Source organism: Poecilia reticulata, chromosome 12, assembly GCF_904066995.2.
Source record: "Poecilia reticulata chromosome 12, P_reticulata-male-v2, whole genome shotgun sequence".
Taxonomy (NCBI): Eukaryota; Metazoa; Chordata; class Actinopteri; order Cyprinodontiformes; family Poeciliidae; genus Poecilia; species Poecilia reticulata.
In genome coordinates, this window is record NC_088841.1 from 26304348 (window position 1) to 26323055 (window position 18708).

Genomic DNA, 18708 nt, shown 5'->3' on the forward strand with positions numbered 1-18708 from the left:
AAAATTTTTATTTTTACTGTGTGTGTGCATGTGTGTGTGTTCCTGTGTGTGTTCGTGTGTGTGTTCCTGTGTGTGTGTGTTCCTGTGTGTGTGCATGTGTGTGTGTGTTCCTGTGTGTGTGTGTGTTCCTGTGTGTGTTCCTGTGTGTGTGTGTTCCTGTGTGTGTGCGTGTGTGTGTGTGTTCCTGTGTGTGTTCCTGTGTGTGTGTGTGTGTTCCTGTGTGTGTTTGTGTGTGTGTGTGTGTGTTCCTGTGTGTGTGTGTGTTTCTGTGTGTGTTTCTGTGTGTGTGTGTTCCTGTGTGTGTGTTCCTGTGTGTGTGTGTGTTCCTGTGTGTGTGTTCCTGTGTGTGTTCCTGTGTGTGTTCCTGTGTGTGTGTTCCTGTGTGTGTGTTCCTGTGTGTGTGTGTGTTCCTGTGTGTGTGTTCCTGTGTGTGTGTTCCTGTGTGTGTGTTCCTGTGTGTGTGTGTTCCTGTGTGTGTGTTCCTGTGTGTGTTCCTGTGTGTGTCTTCATGTGTGTGTGTTCCTGTGTGTGTGTTCCTGTGTGTGTGTGTGTTCCTGTGTGTGTGTGTGTTCCTGTGTGTGTTCCTGTGTGTGTGTGTGTGTTCCTGTGTGTGTGTTCCTGTGTGTGTGTGTGTGTGTGTGTGTTCCTGTGTGTGTGTGTGTTCCTGTGTGTGTGTTCCTGTGTGTGTGTTCCTGTGTGTGTGTTCCTGTGTTCCTGTGTGTGTGTTCCTGTGTGTGTGTGTGTGTGTTCCTGTGTGTCTTCCTGTGTGTGTGTTCCTGTGTGTGTGTTCCTGTGTGTGTGTGTGTTCCTGTGTGTGTGTTCCTGTGTGTGTGTGTGTTCCTGTGTGTGTGTTCCTGTGTGTGTGTTCCTGTGTGTGTGTGTGTTCCTGTGTGTGTGTTCCTGTGTGTGTGTGTTCCTGTGTGTGTCTTCATGTGTGTGTGTTCCTGTGTGTGTGTGTGTGTGTTCGTGTGTGTGTGTGTTCGTGTGTGTGTGTTCCTGTGTGTGTGTTCCTGTGTGTGTGTGTGTGTTCCTGTGTGTGTGTGTTCCTGTGTGTGTGTGTGTTTCTGTGTGTGTGTGTTCCTGTGTGTGTGTGTGTGTTCCTGTGTGTGTGTTCCTGTGTGTGTGTGTGTTCCTGTGTGTCTTCCTGTGTGTGTGTTCCTGTGTGTGTGTTCCTGTGTGTGTACCTGTGTGTGTGTGTGTGTTCCTGTGTGTGTGTGTTCCTGTGTGTGTCTTCATGTGTGTGTGTTCCTGTGTGTGTGTTCCTGTGTGTGTGTGTGTTCCTGTGTGTGTTCCTGTGTGTGTGTTCCTGTGTGTGTGTTCCTGTGTGTGTGTGTGTGTTCCTGTGTGTGTGTGTGTTCCTGTGTGTGTGTGTTCCTGTGTGTGTCTTCATGTGTGTGTGTTCCTGTGTGTGTCTTCCTGTGTGTGTACCTGTGTGTGTGTGTCTTCCTGTGTGTGTGTTCCTGTGTGTGTGTGTTCCTGTGTGTGTGTTCCTGTGTGTGTGTGTGTCTTCCTGTGTGTGTTCCTGTGTGTGTGTGTGTTCCTGTGTGTGTGTGTGTGTTCCTGTGTGTGTGTTCCTGTGTGTGTGTGTGTTCCTGTGTGTGTGTGAGTGTTCCTGTGTGTGTTCCTGTGTGTGTGTGTGTGTTCCTGTGTGTGTGTTCCTGTGTGTGTGTTCCTGTGTGTGTTCCTGTGTGTGTGTGTGTGTGTGTGTTCCTGTGTGTGTGTGTGTGTTCCTGTTTGACACGGCGGCTGTAAACAACAACAACCACAACAAGGTGGAAGATGAGAAGAGAGAGAAACAATAAAAGCCCGGCGGCGTCCTGAGATCCAGATCCAGAACCAGAACCAGAACCAGATCCAGATCCAGAACCAGAACCAGATCCAGATCCAGAACCAGAACCAGAACCGCAGCACGCAGGCAGAACGGATCCTGCTGCTGCTGAACCAGACCTGCTTCACTCTGAAGATGTTCAACATCTTCGGCTCGGTGGGAATGAAAGCAGCTTCACAGGCAGGAGCAGCAGAGACGTTACCGTGGCGATGAAACAGGAGCCTGGTGTCGGATGAAAGGCTTCACTAGCCTCACGTTTCATTTATTTATCCTATTTATTATAAACCAGCTGAACGGCGGGGAGCTCAGGCTGCCTTGCAGTCAGAACGTCCTAGTCCATACCTCGACCTGCTGGTTCTCTGGGTTCTCCTCCAGCCTCCTCTCAGTCCAGAGACCCGACTGAATCAGAACTTTATGGACCTAAATGCTTCATGTTTTCTAAAAAAATGCATTTTTAAATGTTATTTTATGTCCTGAACAACAAACTAAGCTGCAGTGGAGGACAAACTACTGCTAATCGTGGCGCTAACTTTAGCTTAGCATGCTACATGCTGTTATAGCATTAGCTCCCGCTAAAAACTGTGTTGGTGTAGCGCTTTAGCAGAACTCGTGTCCGTCTGAATCTCTGACGCAGCAGAGCCGACTCCATGATGCTGCAGCTGCTGCAGCAGCTGGACAAATATTTTATAAAACATAATACAAAACTAAATAATCAGTACTTTTCCATTAAATCTGAACTAGTTCCTCTGGCAGATTACTGGATTATAATCCCTGCTGGCAGCGATGTGCTGCTGTAATCTGACTGTGATCATAGCGAGACATTTTTCCATGAACTTGTTCTTTTAAGGAATTTTTGACCTAAATAAGCTTCCATATTTTGCTGTCAGTCAGTTTTATATAAAGTGCATCAAAAGTCGATCCAGATTAATAATATTTGGGAGTTTTTGGATCTGGACTGTTCCCTCCACCAGGCCTCCTCAGGACTGGACGGCTCCCCCCACCAGGCCTCCTCAGGACTGGACTGTTCCCCCACCAGGCCTCCTCGGGACTGGACTGTTCCCCCCACCAGACCTCCTCTAGACTGGACTGTTCCCCCCACCAGACCTCCTCAGGAATGGACTATTCCCCCACCAGGCCTCCTCGGGACTGGACTGTTCCCCCACCAGGCCTCCTCTAGACTGGATTGTTCCCCCCACCAGGCCTCCTCTAGACTGGACTGTTCCCCCGACCAGACCTCCTCTAGACTGGACTGTTCCCCCCACCAGGCCTCCTCAGGAATGGACTATTCCCCCACCAGGCCTCCTCAGGACTGGACTATTCCCCCACCAGGCCTCCTCGGGACTGGACTGTTCCCCCCACCAGGCCTCCTCAGGAATGGACTATTCCCCCACCAGGCCTCCTCGGGACTGGACTGTTCCCCCCACCAGACCTCCTCTAGACTGGACTGTTCCCCCGACCAGACCTCCTCTAGACTGGACTGTTCCCCCCACCAGGCCTCCTCAGGAATGGACTATTCCCCCACCAGGCCTCCTCAGGACTGGACTGTTCCCCCCACCAGGCCTCCTCTAGACTGGACTGTTCCCCCCACCAGACCTCCTCTAGACTGGACTGTTCCCCCCACCAGACCTCCTCTAGACTGGACTGTTCCCCCCACCAGACCTCCTCTAGACTGGACTGTTCCCCCACCAGACCTCCTCTAGACTGGACTGTTCCCCCCACCAGACCTCCTCTAGACTGGACTATTCCCCCCACCAGGCCTCCTCTAGACTGGACTGTTCCCCCCACCAGGCCTCCTCTAGACTGGACTGTTCCCCCCACCAGGCCTCCTCTAGACTGGACTGTTCCCCCACCAGGCCTCCTCTAGACTGGACTGTTCCCCCCACCAGGCCTCCTCTAGACTGGACTGTTCCCCTCACCAGGCCTCCATCATCTCCTCATTTGGAGGAGCAGAACATTCACTCCTGGCTCCTTCGTATTCCAGTCATATGGAATAACTCATCAGAACCATGACCCAGGAGGAGCGAGCCGGAGCGCCGCTGCCGGAGGTTCTGGTTCAGTTCGGTTCTGATATCAGAAGGAGTCCAGTTCTCTCACACACACACACACCCCGCCCCCCCAGTGTGACCTACGCGTGCCGCTGGGCTGCAGGTCCATGGGGATCATCATCTTGCCCCTGGTTCCCCTCCTGGCCGTGACGGACCGGTCCAGAGTGGAGATGCCGCTGGACGCCTCGTCGCCGTCGGCTCCTGGAGGAAACGCCGCGTTAGCTCTGAGCTGAGCCCCGAGGTTCTGCCGGGACGCCGCTGGTACCTGAGTGGCTGCTCTTGCTGCCCATCTGGCTCTCTGATTGGCTGTGGGCCACCTGGGGGCGGTCCTGGCAGGCCTGCAGCGGCGAGTCGCGTCCGGACGGGTCGACGCTCGGCGCCTTCTCCAGGTTCTTCATCTCCATCTCCTCGTGGTGGATCCACAGGTCCGGCGGCCGCAGCTCCTTCTGGCTGCCCTTACGCTTCCCGGCGCCGTGGCTGGCCCGTTTCCTGCCGGGTCAACGGGTCAGAGTCGGTGAGCGAGTCGACGGACCAAACAGAACCTGCACTGCTGCCTCCGGTTCTGTTGGACCTCTGCGTTGACCGTGGCATGTTACTGCAGCAGCTGGACATCTGGGCCGGACTCTGGTCCAGAACCAGGTCCAGCCTGACATAAAGAACCAGAACTACAAGAACCAGATGAGGGATCAGAACCAGGAGCCGCCGTGTCCAACATGTACTGGGCCAGGTTCTGGAGCTACTAACTGGACAGGAACCACCTAGAGCTGTAGATCTCTATATAGAGCTTTAAATATAGAAATCTAGAGCTGTAGATCTAGATATAGAGCTGTAGAACTAGAGTTATAGATCTATAGAGCTAGAGATATAGAGCTTTAAATATAGAGATGTAGAGAGCTGGAGCTGTACATCTATAGAGCAGTAGATAGAGCTGTAGATCTATAGATACATAGCTAGAGATCTATATCTATAGCTCTAGATCTACAGCTCCATCTCTACAGTTCTATCTATATATCTATCTATGTAAATCTATATTCTCATAGATCTAGAGTTATAGATCTATAGAGCCATAGATATAGATCTAGAGTTCTTGAGCTGTAGATCTAGAGTCAACACCCAGCTCCAGTTGTTATGGGTGAAATCAGAGACCAGGATGACCTCTGACCCCTGACCTGAACCTACAGAGCCACGTAAAGACGGTCATAAAGTCGGCCTTCTGTCAAACGTCCGCTGCCGTTGCCATGGCAACCTGCCAGGCCCTCCCAGGGCCCTTCTGGTTCCTGCATCAGGACCAGAACCAGCACTCAGCTGCTTCTACTCACCACGAGATCTGGAACTAAAAACAGCCGAAACGCACAGAGAGAGACTCCCGGCTCCGGCAGCATCTATTACACAATGTCTACGTTTCTACTCGGCGAGGAGCGGCGCCTCACTTCCTCTGCTGGGAGGACGAGCGGTGGACGCAGACGAGCGCCGTGACGACGACCACGCTGATGGCGCCCACGGAGACCAGGATGATGACCAGCAGGTAGCTGCTCTTCTGAGGCGTGACGCTGCCGTGCGGCGGCCGCATCTGACCAATGGGAGACTCTGCAAACATCGGGAGGAGGGGGAGAAGGGGGCGGAGCCAGGATGTTAAACTTCAGAGTGATGAGCTTAAGACTCAACAGGACGGAAATGAAAACAGATGAAATTAAAAACCTCGCTCCACTAAAAAATGTCTATAAACGTTTTGCTGCCGCCGCTGCTACTTTCTCCTACTGCTCGCCGACGACTGGAGAGATGCTGGAGTAGGGGATCACGAGGCTCCGCCATGGGCGGTCGCCATGGTTACGCAGCGAACAAAAAAAAAGGCAGAAAGCGGCAATTCAGCGAGCATCGCAGCATCACGAGCGGCCATGTTGGATGTCTGGCAGCTGGGATGAGCTAAAAGTTCAGGTCGTCCGTCCGCATGGAGGGAAACGTCCAGCTGACCTCGGAGGAAAAGAGACCGAAGGAGAAGAAAGGAGGGAAAAAAAAACCCCGGAGAAGGTGGAGAGAAGCCGGATGAAAGGATGAAATGAAGAGAAATGCTGTGGTGATGGAGAGAGAGGCCCCCCCCAGCTCTCCTCCTCCGTTCGTTCGCCCGTCTCTCCCAATGAAAAGCTCAATCCATCAAAGCGTCCAGCTGCAGACCACGACTCCACGCTGCTTCCCTTTAAACTTCCATCTAATAAAGCCGCCTCTCCCTCTGCCTGCCCCGTTTTCCACATTCTGCATTGATCTGGTTCTGCAGCGAGAGCCGAGCCGCCGCCGCCGCCGCTCTGAGGGAGCGAAGCCGCAGATCGTTAAAGCTCCTCTGTTGTCGTCGGCGGCGGGCGGAGAAGTTGAGGAGACTCGGTCTGGACGGGCAGGATGACAGACTAATTACTCTCCCGGGCGAAGACGAGGAAAAGTCTTGATTAATGACCTCCTGTCATAATTATCCCACCGCTGAATGAAAACATTTAACACCTTGTTAAGTTAATGCACCTCACCTGCTGCATCACCTGCTGATTGATGGGACAAGCAGAGCAGGCCGAGCCTCTTCAGTTCACGTTCATCTGAGCACAGCGCTATGCTAAAGGCTAGAGCTGCTAACATTAAAGCTGCTAACGCTAAAGCTGGAGCTGCTAACATTAAAGCTGCTAACGCTAAAGCTGGAGCTGCTAACATTAAAGCTGCTAATGCTAAAGCTGGAGCTGCTAACATTAAAGCTACTAATGCTGCTAACGCTAAAGCTAGAACTGCTAACATTAAAGCTGCTAATGCTAAAGCTGGAGCTGCTAACATTAAAGCTGCTAATGCTGCTAACGCTAAAGCTAGAACTGCTAACATTAAAGCTGCTAATGCTAAAGCTGGAGCTGCTAACATTAAAGCTGCTAACGCTAATGCTGCTAATGCTAAAGCTGGAGCTGCTAACATTAAAGGTAAAGCTGCTTATGCTAAAGATGCTAATGCTAAAGCTAGAGCTGCTAACGCTAAAGCTGGAGCTGCTAACATTAAAGCTGCTAATGTTAAAGCTAGAGCTGCTAATGCTAAAGCTAGGGCTGCTAACGCTAACACTAAAAAACACTAAAGCTGGAGCTGCTAACATTAACACTGCTAAAGTTAGAGCTGCTAATGCTAAAAATGCTAACGCTAATGCTGCTAACGCTAAAGCAGGAGCTGCTAACATTAAAGCTGCTAATGATAAAGTTAGAGCTGCTTATGCTAAAGCTTCTAATGCTCAAACTAGGGCTGCTAATGCTAAACCTGCTAAATCTGCTGAAGCTAGAGCTGCTAACACTAAGGCTGCTAATGTTAAAGTTAGAGCTGCTAATGCTAAAGCTGCTAAAGCTAGAGCTGCTAATGCTAAAGCTGCTAAAGCTAGAGCTGCTAATGCTAAAGCTAGAGATGCTAATGCTAAAGCAGCTAATGCTTATGCTGCTAACACTCAAGCTGGAGCTGCTAACATTAAAGCTGCTAATGTTAAAGTTAGAGCTGCTTATGCTAATGCTAAAGCTGGAGCTGCTAACATTAAAGCTGCTAATGTTAAAGTTAGAGGTGCTTATGGTAAAGCTGCTAACGCTAAAGCTGGAGCTGCTAATGCTAAAGCTAGGGCTGCTAACGCTAAACCTGCTAAATCTGCTGAAGCTAGAGCTGCTAACAGTAAAGCTGCTAATGTTAAAGTTAGAGCTGCTAATGCTAAAGCTGCTAAAGTTAGAGCTGCTAATACTGCTAATGCTAACACTGTTAACACTAACACTGTTAATGCTAAATCTGCTAAAGCTACTGGTGCTAAAGCTAAAGCTGCTAATGCTAAACCTGCTAAAGCTAACACTGTTAACCCTAAAACTGAACGCTAAAGATGTTGAAGCTCCTGAAGCTAAAGTAGCTAACGCTAAATCTACTAATGCTAAAGCTAGAGCTGGTAATTCTAAAGCTGCTAAAGCTAACACTACTAACCCTAACACTGTTAATGCTAAAGCTGCTGAAGCTATTGGTGCTAAAGCTCCTGAAGCTAAAGTAGCTAACGCTAAATCTACTAAAGCTAAAGCTAACACAGTTAACGTTAACACTATTAACTGGTGCTAAAGCACCTAAAGCTAAAGTTGCAGATGCTAAATCTACTAATGCTAAAGCTAAAGCTGCTTATGCTAAAGCTGCCAAAGCTAACACTACTAACCCTAACACTGTTAATGCTAAAGCTGCTGAAGCTATTGGTGCTAAAGCTCCTGAAGCTAAAGTAGCTAACGCTAAATCTACTAAAGCTAAAGTTTCATAGCAAAACTCACATAATTGGGTTTTATTTGAAAGCCGTAAAAACCGGCGGCAGCCGCAGTTTGGAGAAGTTTATTCAGATGGAAATGATTTGAGTCGGAGGAGAGAGAGGAAAGTTTTCTGATAATTAATAATCAGCTGAGCGGTTGTTGAATTACCCGAAGACACGTTTGAATTTGTCCAAATGTGGGAAGGAATTGATACGGGAAGCTAATTCTGCTAATTCTAGCAAATCGCCCTGAAGGTAAAAGACGGAACAGTGTCCAGAATGTGTGGGGTCTGCAGACATGCTAGCTGCTCAGTCCATCTGAACGTCAAGGTGACATCATGCTGCCACCGCCGTGCCTCGTTTCAAACAACCTGCTAAAAAAAAAGAGCTGAAAGAAACAAAACTTAAAAAAAAAATGATTCTGTTGCTTTTCACTTCTGAGATGCTGTTGACCAGAGGATGGTGTATTTTTATTCCGCTACATTTACAATGCGCAGGAAAGAGCAGAGAAAGCGAGCGGCTGCTCTCATAAGCTACTTGAGGGGAAGATTTAGGAAATTACAAAGGCTAAAGATGTTAATGCCTCCATTACAGCTGCTGAAGTGCCGTTTTCCCTCCTGCATAAGTCGCAGATATTTTTAGCTTTAATTGCTTGGCGCTATCAGCAGAGGTATACATCTCGACAACGACGAGCGCCGGCCTCCCTTGGGAGACGAAAGGGAAGATTAAGAGGCAGCAGAAGAATCGCTGCTGCAGCCTGGCGCCTCCCAAACCGCCGCGCGCCGCCGTCCAATCAGCAGCAGGTCTGCAGGAAGTGACCTTTTGGCCCAGAGTCGGAGGTGACCCGTCCGCACACAGCTCATCTTTTACGGGCGGGACGAGGCTCTGCGACGCGAACGACGAAGCAGCGATAAAGATTAAAACGCCGCTGAGCTGACGATCGAGGATCCGACCCGCCATGAGGTCAGAGGTCAGAAGTGGAGGGATTTATGGCGACCTCCGGCTTCAGGAACGACGTCTGCAAAGAGTTTACGCTCCTCACTGTTCAGCTGCCGTCCAGACAACGGCAGCATCAGCCCCAGATATTGACTCTGACCTCTGACCCCGGGAGGAAAACCAACCCAACAATTTCTTTCCATGGAGCAATAAAAGGAAAACGGCTGCGATGAAACCGGTGATTTACAGCAGCAGGCCGGGGCTTTGAGAGCTGCAGCCGGGGTCAGGAGTTTACAGCCGGTATTAGCTTTAAGCTAGTCAATAATGGCTGAATTAACGGGGATTCTTATCTCAGCAGCAGTGCTGAGCACCGCCGACTGAAAAGTTAGATAATATGAACCCTGAAGCAAAAGCTATAAACATTATTTATGATCGGCTTTGGTTGTGGAAAAGAGTTTATCCTTGGAGACGATAAAGTCAAAGATCCGCTAGCGCTAAACAACTAAATCAACATGGTGTTTAGCAGGAGCTAATGCTAAAGTGCTAAACCAACACAGTATTTAGTAGAAGCTAATGCTAAAGTGCTAAACCAACACGGTATTTAGTAGGAGCTAATGCTAAAGTACTAAACCAACACGGTATTTAGTAGAAGCTAATGCTAAAGCGCTAAACCAACACGGTATTTAGTAGGAGCTAATGCTAAAGTGCTAAACCAACACGGTATTTAGTAGAAGCTAATGCTAAAGTGCTAAACCAACACGGTATTTAGTAGAAGCTAATGCTAAAGTGCTAAACCAACACGGTATTTAGTAGAAGCTAATGCTAAAGCGCTAAACCAACACGGTATTTAGTAGAAGCTAATGCTAAAGCGCTAAACCAACACGGTATTTAGTAGAAGCTAATGCTAAAGTGCTAAACCAACACGGTATTTAGCAGAAGCTAATGCTAAAGTGCTAAACCAACACGGTATTTAGCAGAAGCTAATGCTAAAGGGCTAATCCATCACGGTATTTAGCAGAAGCTAATGCTAAAGTGCTAATCCAACACGGTATTTAGCAGAAGCTAATGCTAAAGGGCTAAACTCAGACGGTATTTAATGGAAGCTAATGCTAAAGCGCTAAACAAACACGGTATTTAGTAGGAGCTAATGTTAAGCGCTAAACCAACACGGTATTTAGTAGAAGCTAATGCTAAAGCGCTAAACCAACACGGTATTTAGTAGAAGCTAATGCTAAAGTGCTAAACCAACACAGTATTTAGTAGAAGCTAATGCTAAAGCGCTAAACCAACACGGTATTTAGTAGAAGCTAATGCTAAAGCGCTAAACCAACACGGTATTTAGTAGAAGCTAATGCTAAAGCGCTAAACCAACACGGTATTTTGTAGAAGCTAAAGCGCTAAACCAACACTGTATTTAGTAGAAACTAATGCTAAAGCACTAAACCAACACGGTATTTAGTAGAAGCTAATGCTAAAGCGACAAACCAACACGGTATTTTGTAGAAGCTAAAGCGCTAAACCAACACTGTATTTAGTAGAAACTAATGCTAAAGCGCTAAACCAACACGGTATTTAGTAGAAGCTAATGCTAAAGCGCTAAACCAACACGGTATTTAGTAGAAGCTAATGCTAAAGCGCTATTCAAAACAATATTTAGCACAAGCTAATCCCTAAGCGCTAAATTCAACAATGCTGACATGTTATTTCACCCTGAACAAGTTTTTAAATGGTCTGTGAATGGACCCGGTCTGTAAGCAGACTTCAAAATAAGAGCATGAGCATGAATTGGCAGTCAAACGGGTTCTGACAGCCGAAAAGCAGAGATGTGGTTCTGGTACCGTTGATGCTGCTCCTGTCGATCAGGTTGGTGTCGGACGGCCAGAAGGCGTGTTCTCCCCGACCTGCAGGGCAAAGGTCAAAGGTCAGCAAAACAGAACCAGCAGCACCAACAGAACTAACAGAACCAGGGAGCCAAAGGAACCAGCAGACCCTGAGTGATTGGTTCTTTCCTGACCCGCTGGTCCTTCTGGACACCATGTGGACTTTTCAGAACCGCTGTTGGTGATTCTGGATGTTCTGACTTTCACATGGGCAACTTTCACATGTGCGACTTTCACATGAGCCACTTTCATATGAGCGACGTTCACATGTGCGATTTTCAAATGGGCCACTTTCACATGAGCCACTTTCACATCTTTCACATGAGCCACTTTCACATGAGTCACTTTCACATGGTTGACTTTCACATGAGCCACTTTCACATGAGCCACTTTCACATGAGTCACTTTCACATGGTTGACTTTCACATGGGCTACGTTCACATGAGCCACTGTCACATGTGCAACTGTCACATGTGCGACTCACACAGGCGATTTTCACATGAGCGAATTTCACATGAGCCACTTTCACATGGGCGACTTTCACATGAGCCACTTTCACATGTGCGACTTTCAGATGAGCGACTTTCACATGGGTGACAATCACATGTGCGACTTTCACATGTGCGACTTAAACATGTGCGATTTTCACATGTGCGACTTTCACATGGGTCACTTTCACATGGGCGACTTTCACATGGGCCACTTTCACATGTGCGACTTTCACATGGGTTACTTTCACATGTGCGACTTTCACATGAGCGACTTTCACATGAGCGACTTTCACATGAGCGACTTTCACATGGGTTACTTTCACATGTGCGACTTTCACATGTGCGATTTTCACATAGGCGACTTTCACATGTGCGACTTTCACATGTGCGACTTTCACATGAGCCACTTTCACATGTGCAACTTTCACATGGGTGACAATCACATGTGCGACTTTCACATGGGCGACTTTCACATGTGCGACTTTCACATGTGCGACTTTCACATGTGCGACTTTCACATGTGCGACTTTCACATGAGCGACTTTCACATGTGCGACTTTCACATGGGCGACTTTCACATGGGCGACTTTCACATGTGCGACTTTCACATGGGTGACAATCACATGTGCGACTTTCACATGTGCGACTTTCACATGGGCGACTTTCACATGTGCGACTTTCACATGTGCGACTTTCACATGGGCCACTTTCACATGTGCGACTTTCACATGGGCGACTTTCACATGTGCGACTTTCACATGGGCCACTTTCACATGGGTGACAATCACATGTGCGACTTTCACATGTGTGATTTTCACATGGGCCACTTTCACATGTGCGACTTTCACATGTGCGACTTTCACATGTGCCACTTTCACATGGGCGACTTTCACATGGGTGACAATCACATGTGCGACTTTCACATGTGCGACTTTCACATGTGCCACTTTCACATGAGCCACTTTCACATGTGCGACTTTCACATGTGCGACTTTCACATGAGCGACTTTCACATGTGCGACTTTCACATGTGCGACTTTCACATGTGCGACTTTCACATGTGCGACTTTCACATGTGCGACTTTCACATGTGCGACTTTCACATGTGCGACTTTCACATGGGTTACTTTCACATGTGCGACTTTCACATGTGCGACTTTCACATGGGTTACTTTCACATGAGCGACTTTCACATGGGCGACTTTCACATGTGCGACTTTCACATGTGCGACTTTCACATGAGCCACTTTCACATGAGCCACTTTCACATGAGCGTTCGCGCCGCTGCTCCCTGCAGTTACTTAAAGTGGCGGCGCTCTTTAAAATCATTCCTACACCGGTTTCACTTTCAGCTCAGAAAGCTCTCAGATGTTGAAGCGTTTTGTTTAAATGAGGCTGAAATGGGCCAGAACCAGAACCGGAACCAGAACCGGAACCAGAACCAGAACCAGAACCAGAACTGGAACCAGAACCTTTGAGCTGAACCAGGAAACGCCTCAGGCAGGTCAAAGTGTTGCTGAGAGATGAAAGGATCAAATAAATATTTAACAATCAAAACATTCTCCTGCCATGTAAAACTGATGAAATGTCTGAAGGTTTTGTCTGCATTAATAAACACATTTCTATTAAAAATCACATGTTCCACCTGTTTTAAGGCTCATCTAAAGAAAAACCCACTAAATTATTAAGTTGTTTCTGTTAAATCTGGGATGTTTTCTTCTGAACTCTTTAACTCATCATGAATAAAGAGACGTTTTGAGTGAAATAAACATTTTATATTGTAATTTGTGGAATTCAAAGAAATAAAATCTGAAAAAAATCAGAATATAGGTTTAAAAACCTAAACAGATTTAATATGGTCCTGATTTACATATGTGTGGTTTATTATTTTATTAATATTTTACTGTAGGAATTAGGATTTTTCTGCAAGTAAATTTAACATGATTGTAAAAATTTTTTAACAATAAACAAAAAAATTGTTCTGAAATCTTTTGAGTTTCCGGAGCAAATCTTTACTTTTGGTTTCAGTAAAGTATTTCAAATAAAGTCAGAGGAAACTGGAAGAGAAAACGTCTTTTCTGTGGTTCAGGCTGCGAGATAGAGAGAGAGAGAGCAACACTTTCAGTAAGTAACAGGAAGGTTTAGCCTTCAGGTGGTTTAAAACGTGCTGGATTTAGAAATGATGGCAGCTGAACAGAAACTAAACCCAGTATTTCACCTCAAAGTGTTTGTAAACTTCGTCTCACGCAGTAACTTCAGGATGAACCGATTGGTAATCTGGGCCGATATCGATAACCAATATTAATACTACTAATATGGCCGATATTTATTGTTTTTATATACATTTTTCTACCTTTTTTAGCTCCACGGTGCTAACATCCGCTTCTCTGCCTGCTGTTAAAATTCCCATAATCCTTTGCCGTTTCACTTCGTCTGTTCATGTCCGATACCGATACGTTAAAGACATCGTCTGATTCCGATATATCGTACATCGGTAGCCTGATCTGGCTGATTTCGCCCGGGCAGCGGCCGAGCCGCTCTCCCTTCGGATTCAGCATCGAACCGGGCGGCGAAGCGCTAAACGTTGGTAAAACAACCAGCTCTGCCGATGACGACGCTCTGCCTCTGGTTTCAGTCCAGCCAGCAGCAGACGCAGATTCTGCTTCGCACCGATACCGAAACTCATTACAGTTTAGAAAACGACGTTTTTATTCCCGGCCTTCATGTCAGACGAGACGCTCATTAGCGCCGAGCTGTGTGTTTGTTGATGAATGAGCTCGGCGAAGGGAACCTTAATTACATCTGAGTTCGACAGATAAACTCCAGTATGGTTTCAAAAACAGCCTTTATTTCTTCTTTGCCTCTGAAAGGATAAATTATTGTGTTGCTTAATTAGCAGGCGTTTTTTTTTGTTTTTTTTTGCTTCGATTCACAGAAACAACGTTGTTTGGATGAATTAGAGGAACCGGAGGAGCTGCTTCTCTCTCCTCCCGTCAGTGTTTTTATGTTTGTCTGAATGGTTTCCTGTGATGCTGCTGCAGCGCTACTCCAAACGAAGGAATGTAGAAAATGCACCTTTAATGTCGTGTAGTCTGGTTTTTAGTCATCTCTCCAATACACACATTGTTTCTGACTCCCTGAAGTTAAATCAGACCAAACTTCTCTTGTTTTAGGTCAAACAAAAATGATTTCTATCAGAAGACGAAGCATTTAAAGATTGAAAAATGCTCTCGCTAAGTTTCCTGGAGCTTATAAACAGCAATGACTTCAGTGATTCTGCCCAGGAATAAGAAAACGAGTTTTCTCTGATGTAGCATAAAATCTGGGATCGACATTAAAAGTTAGCTTACTTGTTAAAACCAATTTAAGACTTTTTAAGACCTTGATTTTAGATGCATGAATTTATTAAGACCATTTTGAATGAAATTTAAGATTTATATTTCCACAGAAATGTAAAACCTTCACCCAGCCATCAGGTAATAAACTCAAACAAGCTAGCTAGCTAGCTAGCTAGCTAGCTGTTTTTAAATGAATTTAAGACATTGTAAGTCTGTCTGCAGGTGGGATGGACCGTACCTTGGTCGTTGGCCATCTTGTCTGGAAGCTCCACTGGAACAGCAGCAGAAACAAACGAGTCAGAAACGGAAGAATCAAACCTCGACTGCAGCCTCTGCTAACACCCGACCCACCTTTAGCCGTCCTGAACTGGACCGGCTCCGACAGAGGTCCCACTCCTTTGCCGTTTTTGGCCTGAATCCTGAAGTAGTAAACGGTGTCGAGGTTCAGATCCACGACCTGGTGGGTCAGCCGGTCGCCGCTGATGGCCTCCATCGCCCAGTCGTCAATGGGCAGGTTCTTATCCAGGGTGTAGTACAGGATGTAGCCTGCCAGACGTTAGCAGATTTTATAAGACGCAGAGAAAGTTCACTGTGTTCTGGATGTCCTGTGCGGCCCGCCGGGGCGTTTGATTCGTCCTTATCGGACCGATACCGATACGCCCCGGGAGCAGAACGGCTCGCTACAAACAAACAGGACTGCTCTGACGCCAGCTGCCCTCAGGAGGAGAGCAGGAACGATGAGGAGACCAAACTATTCACGTCTCTGGCTCCCAGGATTTACCAGCAGAGGAAGAAATAAGGAAGAAGAGGTGTGTGTGTGTGTGTGTGTGTGTGTGTGTGTGTGTGTCAGCAGCTGTTGGACCTGTGATCCGTCCGTTAGCCTCCATCGGCGGCTGCCAGCTGATGAGGACGGCACGAGGGCGTCCTTCCCGACTGATGACCGTCAGATCTTTGGGGGCGGAGCTTGGAGCTGCCAATCAGACACGGAGACCAGTCAGCAAAAAATATGGAACCCATCTCTTCCAGGGTGTGACGAGTTCCTCAGGGCTCTGTTCTCTTCACATGTTTCTTTTTCTCACAATGTTCTTCAACCGTTCACTTTTAGGGATCAGACCCAAAACTGGGCTGATATCAACTGATGTTTTTACGTCCATCTTGTTGTTTTAGCAGCGCAGTGAAACTTTTACCTGGTGTCAAAATGTAGAGAAATATCTACACGAGATAAATAATATCAATAAATATCAGTTAGCATCCATATCAGCAACTTTAATATCTATATCTGATTTTCATATCTGTGTCTCTTTTTCTAGCAGACATAAACATCGTCACACATTAGCTTAGCAGCGGAAGTCGTCACTAAATTATCTTTCAGCTCTTCGATTCGCAGATTTTCTGTCTCTACTTGCTTCATTTCTTCTGTTTCTCCTCCATTTGTGTCTAATAATGGACAAAAACTTTCTCTGTCATGTAAATCTGGAGGCTCAGGGACCAACCGAGCCGGTTAGCTAACCCAGCTAACAGGCTAACAGCTACATGTCACTGAATGAACGTTAAGCTAAATATTCATGTTTCTTGTCTGATGACAGGGTTTAGTTGAAGCTGAATCCGGTCCAGTTTGGTCTCCTGGCCGTTTTGTCGTCCTCCACAAGAGAAACGCTCAAAACGTTTAAACGGGTCACAGAGAGTTGGACTCTTTTTACACAAACACAGTTTAAGTCTAATTACTTTTTAATTTTTTGCTGAGCTCACAGAGCGTTAATGTCTAAAGCACTCGGGGGGTTTTGACTCTGTGAAACACGTACTTTCAGTTTCACGAACTATAATTTCATCTCCACATTCGGGTCTTCAGTTCCCACCTAAACGTGGCCGTTTGTCTGTTTTCACCAGCGCTGTGGGACTTTATGCGTTAAAGCTCTACGCCGTAAAACACACATCTGAGGACATAAATGCTAAAAACTGCCACCAGGTTCTGGTTCCAGAACGTTTTTCTGGTGCCATTTTCAGTGTTAAGCCCCAAAAAAATGTGTGTGTGTGAAAGAACCGGAACCTCAGAAAATGCTGAGTCACCGGTTGCTATAGTAACTCCCTCCCTTTACAGTTCCAAGGAGGGAATCACCATAGCAACCAGTGACTCAGCCCTTTCTCAGGCTCCGGTTCTAACTCTTCTTCTTCTTCTTCTATGACTTCATATGAAACGCAGCTTTAAGCTAACAGATTTGAGTCGACCTCAGCTTTTATTGGAGCATTTCTTCGTAATGTTTGCGAGGAATAATTATACAATTTGGTTTAATTTCTAATTAGCAAGTTTAATTTAATCCGTCAAATAATAATAATACAAAAAAATCCCTAAAGAAAACTAAATATTGTGATTCATATCATCCAAGAGTTGATGTTAGCATGACAGTTTCACGCTAACAGCTAAATGTCCGTGATGATGTTCCACAGTTACACGTCCTGGATGAAACCATCCGTTGCTAGCTAGCGCTGCTAATCCACCTCCTTTGCTTTTGCTGCTCCTCTTTGGATCCCCACGTGGCCGTTTGGTTGGAGACGTTGGAGATGAACTTCCTCCTCCTCTCTCTGCATCCATGTATAAATAAAACCTCTTTACAAATCAGAACTAAAAAATATCAAGAGCAAAAATCCCGCATGGGAGTTTCTGGGTTAGAAACTGAGCGGCGGCTAAGCCGAGACGAGGCGTTCGGGTGAAAACGGATCTCTGAGTGATCCCGGCCCCGCTGCGAGGTCCAGTTCAGGTGACGTGTGGCGTCCAGGTAGCTTTTTACTCCAGTAATTTGCAGCGTTTCTAATGATTGTGAAGCTTTCATCAGCTTCCCAGTCGGGCTGCTCCCGCAGTGAAAATGTCAAGCTCTCCCTCTCCACCTCCTTTTGACCTCCTCGTCTCCATGGAAACCAGATCAGACCTTTCCTAAGAGCCTCCTTTATGAATTTCTCTCAGCGACAAAAAGCACCGCTTGTTGTTGTTGTTGTTGTTTTTTCTTTTTGAAGTTTCCCGGCAGGACTTCGCAGCTCAAACCTCACATCAGCGGCGACGTCTAATGAAACCCGCTTGTTAAATCTGACACTCAGTTCCAGCTGAGTCCATGAGTGATGGAGACAACCTGGAGACAACCTGGAGACAACCTGGAGACAACCTGCAGTCAACCTGGAGTCAACGTCAACCTGGAGACAACCTGGAGTCAACCGGGAGACAACCTGCAGACAACCTGGAGACAACCTGGAGACAACCTGGAGTCAACCTGGAGTCAACCTGGAGACAACCTGGAGACAACCTACAGTCAACCTGGAGATAACCTGGAGTCAACCTGGAGACAATCTGGAGTCAACCTGGAGACAACCTGGAGACAACCTGGAGTCAACCTGGAGTCAACCTGGAGTCAACCTGGAGTCAACCTGGAGACAACCTGGAGAGAACCTGGAGACAACCTGGAGACAACCTGCAGACAACCTGGAGACAACCTGGAGTCAACCTGGAGACAACCTGGAGACAACCTGGAGACAACCTGGAGACAACCTGGAGACAACCTGGAGACAACCTGGAGACAACCTGGAGACAACCTGGAGCCAACCTGGAGTCAACCTGGAGTCAACCTGGAGACAACCTGGAGAGAACCTGGAGACAACCTGGAGACAACCTGGAGTCAACCTGGAGTCAACCTGGAGACAACCTGGAGACAACCTGGAGACAACCTGGAGACAACCTGGAGACAACCTGGAGACAACCTGGAGACAACCTGGAGTCAACCTGGAGTCAACCTGGAGACAACCTGGAGACAACCTGGAGACAACCTGGAGACAACCTGGAGACAACCTGGAGACAACCTGGAGACAACCTGGAGACAACCTGGAGTCAACCTGGAGACAACCTGGAGACAACCTGGAGACAACCTGGAGTCAACCTG

The 18708-nt window shown here is 47.1% G+C and overlaps 1 protein-coding gene across 1 annotated transcript in view; it reads right to left on the reverse strand.

Moving 5' to 3' along the window:
- Positions 1-3774: 3774 nt before the first annotated feature.
- The window catches only part of dcc (DCC netrin 1 receptor), a 166135-nt gene continuing 151201 nt past the window's right edge, over positions 3775-18708 (reverse strand). The window contains exons 21-27 of the mRNA XM_081613898.1: positions 15648-15755; positions 15137-15331; positions 15024-15056; positions 10915-10977; positions 5304-5460; positions 4139-4362; positions 3775-4074 (exon numbers count right to left, since the gene is read on the reverse strand). Of these exons, the coding sequence (XP_081470024.1) occupies positions 3899-4074; positions 4139-4362; positions 5304-5460; positions 10915-10977; positions 15024-15056; positions 15137-15331; positions 15648-15755 (956 nt within the window). The 3' untranslated portion in view covers positions 3775-3898. The remainder of the gene's footprint in view (positions 4075-4138; positions 4363-5303; positions 5461-10914; positions 10978-15023; positions 15057-15136; positions 15332-15647; positions 15756-18708) is intronic.